Source organism: Fundulus heteroclitus, chromosome 9 (assembly GCF_011125445.2).
Source record: "Fundulus heteroclitus isolate FHET01 chromosome 9, MU-UCD_Fhet_4.1, whole genome shotgun sequence".
NCBI lineage: Eukaryota > Metazoa > Chordata > Actinopteri > Cyprinodontiformes > Fundulidae > Fundulus > Fundulus heteroclitus.
The window spans coordinates 9,090,233-9,102,576 of NC_046369.1; the positions used below are offsets into that span (position 1 = coordinate 9,090,233).

General features: G+C 39.2%; 1 protein-coding gene across 3 annotated transcripts in view; it reads left to right on the forward strand.

Moving 5' to 3' along the window:
- dennd1b (DENN/MADD domain containing 1B) overlaps positions 1-12,344 on the forward strand; it is a 160,689-nt gene that overhangs the window by 110,134 nt on the left and 38,211 nt on the right. For all 3 annotated transcript variants that reach the window (XM_036140967.1, XM_012853610.3, XM_036140968.1), the window contains one exon: positions 5,964-6,089. In XM_036140967.1, coding sequence (XP_035996860.1) covers positions 5,964-6,089 — 126 coding nt within the window. The remainder of the gene's footprint in view (positions 1-5,963; positions 6,090-12,344) is intronic.

Consider the following 12,344-nt stretch of genomic DNA (forward strand, 5'->3'; position numbering starts at 1 on the left):
AACAAATTTTGTTAAAAATTTTAGATAAATATTGAAGCTAAATTTATTCTTCCTGTTTTTTCTAGTACTTTTTCTGCAATGCCTAAAACTGCAAGCAGTAATGGTAGCTGTTCGTTTCAAATACACTTTTGTGATGTAACCAAGAAGGTAAAGTGATTGGCACTGCTGTGTACTGGAGGCATGTGGATAAGTCTTCACAGCCAAAAGCCATAGAAAGACAAACCATGCCAGAGAGCATGTCGGTAGCCATCAGGTAGATCTCCCATGCAGTTTAAACATGTAGATTTTTAATGTTGCAACCCAGAGCCGTTCCTGTGTTGTAAGTCAGGGTTTCTGTTGCAACAGGACAAGTTGCCCGTTCAGCTCGCTCTTTATGGTCCACACCAGTGTGCAACGAGCAGCGCAGGGAACGTTTTATTCACTCAGTAGTGTTGGAGGTAACACGGTTTATTGGTGGGAGATGGCGTTGCCTTAAATAAGGCATAGGACCCATATGAGTGGCAGACGTTCGGGGTTACCACTAACCAGCATCTGCTACCAGAAGCAGGAAAGTTACTTGAAACCTGCCTCGCCAAACTGAGATAGAGACGTCACAAGCTCACTAATGAAGGAAAGGATATTTCTTATGCTGAACTTTTTTCTTCAGCTATCTATTTTTAAAATGTATACAGTGAGGCATATTTCCATATAGAGCAGATAACTGAAATAATGGGATTTTATCAGGTTTATAATTCTGAATCTGAATATAAAGGAAGAAAATGGCTTTTCTGGTCAAAAGTAATAATTCAGCTTTTTTAATAATCTTTTGATTTGAATGTATTTTTTTTAAAGGAAATGCTTTAAAAATGGTTCTCCTTAGATAATCTTATTATATAGCCCTAATTACTTCTGAAATTATTTTCTATCTGATACGGCCCTGTTGCACTGCAGAAACGGATCTAAAAATAAGTTAAATGTATTTAAAGTTAGCGTATTTGTCCTTGATTTGAGCAGGTAAATAAGATTATTTGCCAATGGAATGAGTATTTTGACCCCTAAAATAAGATAATTAGACATCCTGCACTTGAAATAAGATGATGGAGATGAGTTGTTCCTATTTTAAGTGCAAAAATCTTGTTCCATTGGCGAATCATCTTATTTACCTGCTCAAATCAAGGACAAATACACAAATTTTAAGAACATTTTAATTATTTTAAGTTCCGTTTTTGCAGTGTGTAAAGTGCCTAAAAGTCAGACTGTACCTGTTTAGTACAGAGACACATGGATGTGCGGTACAAGCCGTGACACCTAATGACTGGTTGTGTGTGTACGAGTGCATCGAGGCCCTCCACGAGCGCCGACTCTCCGGGCCCGCCACACTCTGGTGTCACCTATGGAGGTATCATCCCTTACAGTCAGACAGGGATCACGATTGCACCTGCTAATTATCATCTCCAGCTGGAGAGTTAAATGGAGATCTGTTCTATGTCTGACCTTTGACCTCGTGCTCTTTATGTGACGCACTTCAAACCCTGTTTGGGGCTGTCTGGGCCGGGCCTTAATGAGGCCCCATGTCTGCCCTCTGTGGGCTGCGCGCCTTCGGATGCCCCGCTTTCATCCCCGACTATCTTCCCTTGATGTAAATTGAAAAGATCACAGCTATGGGGAGAAGACCTGTACTGGAAAGGCCTCTCTGCATAGATTATGAATATCATAACTCAACAGTTTTTTTTTTTTTTTTCTTTTCCCCGTTCCCTCAGCCACCCACACCCCTCTCTTCTCCTGCCACCCCTTCCCTGTACAATGCTATAGTTCTAATTGGACCCAATGGGGGAGTCTCTGCCTTTGATCTAATCACCGCCACTGTGACTTTACACTAAAAAATGTCACTGCCAAATAGGGTTATCACCTGTAGAGCCTGGCCTTCCTCTGATGCCTGTACGCGTCTCGTTAGCTTCACTCAAACTGTAGAAGTTAATTAGTTTGACAGAGCCATTACCGTGGAGGCATACCTGATGATTGTGGCGTAGGCACCACATTCAGGATCCAATTACAAAACACACGTTTATTTCTTTTTTTTTGTGTGTGTTCGTGTGTGTGCCTGGAATGTGAGCGAGCTCGGCGGGTCGTGCGATTTGATTTCTATTAGTAAAAATGAGGTTCGTACTCTCGTCGCGCAGCTAAAAGCGTTTGATTTGAAAAAATGTAGCAATTTAACTGAACATTAGGAATATTATTACTCCAAAGCTTTATTCTTCACTGAAAGAAACTTAAACTGTTAAACTTAAATTATGTTTTGCTGTTTTTGTATTATTACGAAAGTAAAAATATGATTGCGCCCCGGCCTCATTAAAAACTGTTTGCCTCTGGAGTGCTCTTACCCTTTCAAAGCTGCAGTACAGGACTCTGCAGAGTAAACTCGGCTATCCCGTCTGCTCTGACAGTCTTCTGGGTAAGCCTCCCCCTCATTGACTGACAATGTCTTCGCTTTGATTCCTCCTCACACACACACACAAAAAAAAGGCAGTTTAATGATTTGCACACAAGAAAAATCAGTGATAAGCACATAAACATGAAATATTAATCCCACAAAGGGCTTTACATAAACATAAAAGCATTTAGCAGAATGAGTGAATATGGAGATGACACTTGTTAATTTAACCATGGTAAACTTTCTGTTTGATGCCTGGAAGCATTTTGCGATGGCAGCGTGGGGACGTTGTGGAGAGTGGGGAAAGCCCAGGGGAGTGGAATCAACACTGTTCATTTTGTCTTTGTCCCAGTTTAAGACCGACATCTCCGTCTTGCTTTTCTTCTTTTGTCTGTCAGCCTCTCGGTTCTTCTCGGCCTTTCCTCTGTGTGAGATATGCTCAGACTTCTCTAGTTGCAGTGATATTGATCTCACCAATGATTGGAATTAGACAACGGCTAATATGATGTTGTGTCTTTGAGTTAAAATACTAAATTTTTACAGTAAAAAAATATGTATACCATGACAAGATTGATTAGGTTTAAAAGGGAAAACAGCAATTAGTTCTGCTGCTTAAAAATAACACATATTAATTGCTATGATTATTATATAGGCTTTAACAGGGGTGGGAAGTAATATTTCCCATTTTTCAATAGTCAATGTAATTGAGGAATATAATCATACTCAGAACTGAATGTATTTATTTATCTAACATGTATAACTATTATAGATAATATTTACCAGGGTTAGGGTTTATAAAACAGTTGTCAAAGTGTAAATTCTAGTATTTACTGTATGTAAAATAAATACATTTTCTGCATTTTCAAGTTAAATAATAGTCTCCTTTAACTTGAGTCGCTAAATAACTGCATCCTTTGTGTGGTTGGTAGTTTAAATCTATTATGCAATTCTGATTCTATTTTCCACAAAATAAAAAAAATAATAATTCATCTTCTTTTAATAAATATTCTAGCCTTTTTTAGGCATGGGTGAGCATTTATTTGGGTAATTCACATCGTTCTCTGTTCTTACAATCCTATAAACAGCAGATATTACCTTCAAATTAAAAGCAACCTTTTCAAAATAAAAGAATATTGGGATTTGATTGAAAGATCAAAATGCATACAGAATTGATTCATGATTTTTATTTCATCTGGGCTAATCTTAATGGCTTGACGTGGCCTTTGGGTGATATATCTGCCCAGGTAAACAACGTTTAGGTCTTATTTTAATTTGCAGACTTAAGCAGAACTATCTAATGAGCACTCATTAAATCAGCAGTTCCTTTGGCACAGAATATTATAATACTTTGGTGTTCTGCACTTTATGCAGAAAAACAAGCTGATTTTAGTAGGTAATTAATAGGGCCATCTTTAACCAAATAAGATTGTCCTTTCGTTTCCATACCGTGGCAGTCACTTCTTATCATGATCAAAAATATACCGAATTTGTCCTTCATGTAAGCCAGAAAAGAAGCGTAGCTTCCTCCATTCAGTCAGCTGACAGGCAGTGTATAGCAACAGGTGGGGGAGGAGGACTCGCTGTATACAGTCAGGGCACCCTCCGGCACTTTCTCAGGGATCTCATTAAAAGGACCTGAACTGTTAAAATAAACTGTTAAAGAGTTATGATGGGAAAATGTGGCTGGTTTGAAACTGCAGATACACCAATCAATTTTATTTTTGAATTAACCGATATAATTTGCGGGTTTGTTTATGGCCTGACCTGTCGATTGTAAGTTTTACAGATTTTTTTCCCTAATAGCTATAAAATAATGAACTCTGTACGTTAAACGGTTGAGATAGTAGATTTCAATCTGAGAATATCCCCATTTATGCATCAAAGCATGTGTCCCTAAACCCTCAGCTGATTTTATTCGATTCAAAAAGGCATTTAAGTACATGTTGCTTATTGATGGATTCATAGGCCGCAAATTGGGAGGGCTCTTGGTTTTGGGTATATAAAGAATAATAAAAAGAGGATGTTTCTGTATTTTACCTGCTGATCACAGATCAGAGCTAGTCAAGGCAAAAACTGTCCGATTCTGATCCCTGTCTGATTGATTATTTCCTTAAAACTATAACTTTGGTACCCAAACCTTATTTACAAAGACCCAATTAAAAATGAGCCTGTGGCTTATTTTTAATGACTGATGTGATCTGCATGTATTTTGCTCAATGCCAAGTTAGCAGATGAAACAATAAACTGATTTCTGATAATCATACCATTTTAGAGCTACTGAAAAAGCTTGTCAGCTACAGAGGACACACACAGAGTGCACACATCACAACATGGTGTTGAGTTGTTTTAAACAGTGAATAAGTTGGACTGTGGAAATTAACAATGCAGTGTTAAATGGAGAAACCAGACTGCTAACTCTAAATGTTAATTTACTCTGTTTCTGGTCGCTTCACACTCTCGATTTCACGCACCAGCTCTACATGTGCGTCTTAAAATGGAGAAAGTGAACTGGAGTTGGGAAAAGTTTTACCTAAAACATTGTTTATCACGCATCCTTTTTCCACATATGTAAAAGATGAGCATTTATTGCAGGTGTTTTTACACACTATTAAATATTGCAGAAGTAAGCGACGTAAATTTTTGAAGCTTTAAGCCGTCGTTTCATTCTTTGCGTCAGCTTGCAGGTGATTGCTTTAGAGTAACGTAGACGGGGAAATATGCTTTTGTGCAAAGCTGGCGCAGCCCACACAGAGAAAGAGACAGTCCCTCACTACATGACATCACTACTGTATCTCTGCCTCCTCCTCGCACTTCCACAACACAGTCAGACCACTGCTGAGCAGGTGAGGAGAGCCTCTTGACAACTTCCTTCCCAGACTCCCCAGGGCCCGGTGGCCTGGGTGAATCTTTTGTCATCCTGAAACAAGCTCGGGCCTGCTGCTCCTCCACTCTCGCCTGGAGTCCTGGAGACAGAGCCATGAGGGGGGGTGGGGGGGGAGAAATAATTAAAGACGTTTTATGTCAAGAATCCCTTTCTAGAGGGAGTCTGAGAGAGCCAAGAGGGGAGGGGAGAACAGCAGGTCTGGATAGAAGGAACAGGAGAGTCGAGACATGGAGGCAGAAATGAAAGGAGGAAGAAGGGGATGGCTGGGGAAGAAGGGCTGAAAGAGGAAGAGCAAAGATTCGAGTTTCTATTTCCTCTCTCTTCTTTACCCTCTCTCCCAATCCCCCCCACCCCCCCACCCTATAACACACACATACACACACACATGTGCTGCTCAATTAGCAAAGCAGCAGGTGCTCCCAGCAGCACAACAGATAAGCTCGGAGGAAAGGCTGAAGCGTCTCTCGTTCTTTTCTATCCCCCTTTTTGAGATGACCTGCAAATGTGATACTTCACACCCAGAATAGGCTAGCTGTTTCCTCCGCCAATTTCAGAGGTGATAATTTAACTTTTACCCTTCCATGTCTCCCCCCCTCCCTCCCCCCCTCTCTCCCTGATCCCTGTCTTTATCATTTCCAACTCTTTCCCATCCTCCATGTTTTCCACCAGGTGTCCACTCTGAAGAGCAAGCTGAAGAAGCAGTCCACAGCAACAGGATGTGGAGTAGCGAGGGCCTTCCTGAGAGCGCAGGCCGCTCTATTCGGATCTTACAGAGATGCTCTCAGATATAAACCGGTAAGGATCTAGCATTGTCATTTAGTTATTCTGTAATATCTGTAATTCAGAGTATTTATCTAACATGAAATGCTTTAAATATACCTGCTACCAAGTTTCATCCAAATATTTGATGTAAATAAATACATGCAGTGCTTAAAATAAAATAAAAAAGTCCCAGTTTCAGACGTAAATGTTTTTACAAATTCACCAGGGCCACACAAAATGGCATCCCTGAATATCCCTAATAAATCTCTTATTCACTCCTCAAAATAGGAAAAACAAGAAAACGTGCCATTTAAGAGATATAGATGTGTGTTGATCTTCATAACTTAGGCAATGAGAGTGATAAAATATCTGCAGACCCTAAACCCACCAAAATCTAAATAATAAGGTTTTTAACAACAAGAACTCTGGTTAAACCAGGCTGGATGTGGACCAGGTTTATCCTGCTCCCTCACACAGGGAACAGGATAGTTAGAGGGGTTCTCCGGTTGTTTAGGAATAGAAATCGACCATTACAATGCAACAATTATCAACGACTCTACTTCAACATAAGTCCGTCCACGGTCGCTTGGCTGCTGCTGGATTTTAAGTCTTGTCGGTCTGGTCCAGAATCCTTTAACAACTGTTTTCCCTAAGTCTGGTTAAATTAAGATTTTTGTCAATAAATTACCAAGTTTTCTTTCACTAGCTACGTTTTATCTGGACAAATGTAGTCGGAATAAAAATGCATCAATCAGAATTTTGTGATCAGGTTAAGCTCAATCGCAATGAAATTGTATTCTGAATGAGACGGGTGGTTTATGCCGATTGATGATCATATCGGCTTGTCAGTAAACGGTTGTCAGGATCAACTTGTTCTGCGAGCTGAGTGCGAATGTGCGCCCCACGTCAACGTCACGTATTTCTGCTTTCAGTGGCAGAAATATGTCGGGAAGCAAAACTGGCTGTGCTCTCGATGCAACCGTTCTATTAGAAACATTGAAAAATTTATTATTTATTAAGTGAAGATTCAATCGTAATTAGAACCCAGTGCAAGCCTATGGTGGGCGCACAGAAGACAAACTCGTACACTTCTGCTTTATTTGCTATTTTGTGTTGTTCAGCAAAGGCAGAAATACTTCTTGTTCTGAATAAAGCCAGGTGCCTATAAACACACATGATCAGAATGCGTGCCCATATAAACCGTGCCATCTGAGTTTTTTTAATCTGAATACGTTTCCATCTGATCATGAAATTTTGTGCATGCAAACATCGCTCCTGTCACCAGTCTCGTATCTCGTTGTTATTGTGTGACTCTTCCTATTACATTCGAATGTTTGAGTAACATTCGTTCTCGCGAATCTAAGCTGCCAAGGGGGTGACTTTGATTAACAGGTATGATGAGTTAACGTATTTTCTTGGATGTAACTCGCATCAGCCCAAAAATGCATCATAAAGAGGGCAAAAAACATAAATAAGTCGCAGTTGACTATAAGTTGAATTTATTTAGAAATTTATTTCACAAAATCCAAGTCCAAAAACCAACATTTAATATTAAAAGATTAATTTGCACAATAGGACCCACAACAAACTGGCTGAATAACATAAAGCCAACCAGCCAGCAAGCTGCTCCTGATCTCATCCCACATTACTGAATCTGCAGGTTGTATAACCACTCATCTGTGGACTCGTTTTTCCAGCTCTGGCCATTAGCTTTCTTCGTTTTGCAGTAACAGTCCCTAACAAGCACATTTTACTACCTCAGTTTTGTAATCTGCAGAATAGCATTTACTTTTCAGTTAATTAAGTGTTACAAGACCAGCATATAGTGGTCACAAGCCTAGAGCGCGCTCTTCCAGCTCTAGATGGTGATGTTTACTTCTTGGTTCATGTCACAGTGTGAATTATTGTTTTAAAACATGGCTGTAAGTCGCAGGTCAGCCAAACAATGAAAAAATATGATTTATAGTCCAGAAAATGCGTTAATCTGATTGGATAAAGAGTGACACAAAAAGTGGTGATTGGCTACTGCCGCACAGGTCTGCACCCCAATGTTACCAATGAGAGAGCAGCGTGAAGTCACATGGAAGCCAAAAGTTAAACAAGATACGTACACACTCATCTGTCCAACGTCCGTCGCCATTGGACAAATGTGGTTTAAATTTGAATAAATAAATAAATAACCCTAAAAAAACCTCAAAATCAAAAGTCAGACAAAATTTAAGAGAGGACAGATGTGGCAATTACTTTTTATTTTGTAATCTGTTTACTGGAACCATATGCTTGGTTACACACACCAAGATGGAGCGTTTTGGTGACAAACACTCCAGATGGGTCTGACGTAAAACAAAGGATGAATAAAGATGTGAATCTGATAACACATCCGCTGCTATGTCGATGTGGCACCATGGTGCAACTCGGATATGAGAGTTTCACAGTAATTCATCTTTTCACAGTTTTATGAAAGAAATACTTAGCTATTTAACTTTTTTTAAAGGGAAACAAGTCGTTACACAATGCTGTATTACAATAGATGGGGCGTATAAATCTGTCATCTTCTATTCGTACAAACCTAATTTTAATATTTTCAATCTATGATGTGTTTGATTACTCGAATAACTGAAAATTCTGTATATTTTGCCTCACAAGATAATTAATATTATAATTTTTAGACCGTCTCGTGAAACAACAAATCCCAGTACTTGTAATATAAATTCATATTCACAAGTAGAAATATCGATAGGAGCGATATTTTCTCTTGGTGGTGTGCAGGACTTGGTAGCAGTCTTAGCTGAAGTGAAGTGAGTCGAACTTCACTTGTGTCTGTTAAGACTGTGGCAGTTTTGACTGAGGGTAAGAGGTGTGTTTTCAGGCAGAGAGCAGAGCTAAGGTGGGCTTGTCTGAAGCAGTGAAATGTCAGAGGAGCTGGAAGGAGTCAGGACGTTCCCTTTGAAGATCCCTTTTAGCCACCTTTGGTGTTTAACTCTCCTTTACTAAGCCCCCCTAACATTTCTTTTCTAGATCTTCTCTGCTTATCAAGTGTGAGTCAGAGCAGAGCAAACTACACCATGTCCTGTTTGTCAAATAGCGAAGCCTTTGTTGCTTAGTCTTTGAGATTAATTGGACTTTGTGGACTCCCGGAGTCAAGATGCTACATTATTGATGCTGTCTCTCTTTTCCTCTGTATACAGACAGTACACGAACAAACTGCCTCCCCTCTGACACGAGCGCCGAGATGCAGCCCGTTTGTGTGTGTGTGTGAGAGAGAGCAGTAATTTCTCAGTTCACTCACGCTCTCTGTGTTTGCTTGTAGACAAGGTCTGCATAAAAGCCTCAGATTTAACATACATGTTAAAATCTAAACAGGGCATCTAATTTAATGAAGTTACTCATAATTTCAAGCGGTGTTTGTTGAGTATCACCGTGCTGCTCATTGTTCGGCGCTGAAGAAAAGATCTTCCTGGAAGGAGCTGAGTTGTGCTGAGCGGTTCACAGACCCATATGCCTCAACAGAAGGAGGGGTGTGGATGCTTAGTGGGAGTCTTGCTGAGCTGTAAATGAAACAAAACCGGAGCCTGATAATGAGCTGAAAGGCAATCAGCTGATTATACGGGTATTTCTTACGCCATCAGTTTGAGCGTGGCGTCCTTCTCACCGGGCGTTTCTCACCGACTCGGAGAGAATGCTTTTCTGTCAAACCAACCTGAAATAACTTGTGAAGTTAGTTTTATCCAGCAGGACCACTGAGGTTCAGCTTCAGTGAAAGTTTGAACTTGCTGTGAATGATCAGTTCAGAGGGTTGAACAAGACGGAGTCTGTGGAGAAAGTGGCCAGGGTGTCATGATGTTCAGCAGCTTCTTTGTTTTTGTTTTTGTTTTTTTCTGCTGCCCGCGTCCTCAGTAAGACTAGGACAGTAGAGCACATCACCCCAGTTCTAAAGTCCTTACGCTGGCTCCCTGTATCTCAGAGAATAGACTTTAAAATACTTCTGTTAGTCTATAAATCCCTAAATGGCTTAGCACCTAAATACATCACAGACTTGATATCAGTGTATCAACCCTCCAGACCACTCAGGTCTTCTGGATCCAGCCTACTCTGCAGAACCAGAACCAAACACGGAGAAGCAGCATTTAGTTCCTATGCTCCACTTATCTGGAACAAACTCCCAGAAAACTGTAAAAGTTCTTTTTAAATCAAGATTAAAACCCATTTGTTTAGAATTGCCTTTGACTGTTCTAATTAAACCATTAACTAAACTACCAACTAACTTGTAACTTTCTTTGATTCTATATTCATTTTCCTATGTTTTAATAATGTAAAACACTGCGTTGTCCTTGTACTGAAATGTGCTATACAAAGACATTTGCTTTGCCTTATATGAAAAATAATTTATTTCCTTCTTAGTAATCAGTGGAAAAATTAATGATTATCTATCTTCTGCATTGAGCTTTGAGTTTTTAAGGCTGGATGGCCTCCTTGCCATCACCCTAATCTTTAGCTCCCTCAACACATATCTCGCATATATCGTATTTAACTCTTCCTAAGCCACACCCAAACATTAATATTACAACCAGTCAGAATGAGCATGTTGATAAATATAAAATATGACTTTAAACCTAAATCTGCCAGGGGTTTAAATACTTTTGGGCTTAACAGGAAGTGTAAGCAAACTGTTACATTTTTAAAAAATTGTCAGTGGAGGTGTATGTTCTGCAATTAAATAAGCATACCCTGATATATATATATATATATATATATATATATATATATATATATATATATATATATATATATATATAAAAAGTAAATGGATTGGAAAAATGAGCAAAAATTCTGGTAGCACAAGAAGATATAAAGTGAGTTATGAAACAGTATCAGACCCTTCAAATCTAAATATTTGTAACTAATTTTGAGACAAATAAAAAAAAAAAAACAAGTAAATTTGCCTGCATGATCATCAGGAAGAATTTTTTAAAGAAGCGGTGCTCGAACTGAGGAAGTTTGATCTCCTTAGCTGTGGTACGGCCAGAAAAGTTCTGACTGAGGACCTCAGGCGTTAGCCGGAGGCGCTTAGGCCTAAAACATAGCTGTGAAAAAAAATTACTATAAAATATTCACGTCTTACCTTAAATGTTTATTTCTTTTTATGTCTGCGTTGTTTTTATTTATCTCAGGAAGAAATTTGATTTAATTGCAGCTAAATAAAAGACACAAACCTTTTGTATTCATCGACGGATATCCTCAAAAATGGGCATTGTTGATGAAAAGTTTGGACACCCCACCCGGTAATGGCTAGTGTTACCCTCCCTTTAGGGTGAAAAACCTTCTTTCTGCTTGTAAAACTTTTTGTGATGTAACTGGAGCTTTATTCTTGTGAAGTAATGTGGGCCACTGGTATCGTTCTCCCATCCTTGAAAATGAGGTTACTCTCCGCTGTTGTTCAGTTGTTTGTAAGAGCCACATTGTGCTCGTAGCCTTGAACAGACAAAGCTCATTGTTTTACTTCGCTGGAATTTAGAGCATCGTTGAAATATGTGAGAGTTATGTTAATTATAAGAAAACAGGAATTTAAATTGACTGGAGGGCAGCGTGTGATTGGCCTGGAGTGGTTCTGTTGTCATCCTCTGTGTCTATAGCTCACAGGCCGACAGACATGATGTAAGAAGTAGTAATAATGTAATAATGTGTTTGTACGGAGGACTGGGAAGTTTAGTGGGACACCGTCATCTGGTCCAGTGTAGCTCATATGTGCGCCGCCAGGGGAAATGGTTGAAAGGAGACTGTTTTTTATTTCTTTTAAAAGCTTAAATTCCTTTTTTTTCCCTCTGTTTCCTTCCTGTTTCAGTATTAGATTAGATTTCTACTTGTTTTTTTCCTCACTAATGAAGAAATCTGTTGAAATACTCCGACAGCTATAGAAGGCCTTTTACGGTTTACACCATAAAGCCTATTTACAGTGCCTAGCAAAAGTATTCATACCGCTTAAACCTTTCCACATTGTGGAAAAGGAAAAAAAATTATTTTCGCTTGTTTTTTCATTTTTCAGCAGAAATCTCCCAGTTTGTGAATAAAAAGTTATTTGTTAAATGCAGCTGTGTTGTAAAGGACTTAGAGGCTAGTTAACATTTATGAACAAATAAGGACCAAGGAACACAGCAGACAGGTCAGGGACAGAGTTTTAGAGAAGTTGAATAAACATCTCACGCTTTTAACACCTTGTGGAGATTTGTTCAATTTATCATCTGAAAATGGAAAGAATATGGCACGACTCCAAACCTTTCGATTCCACAG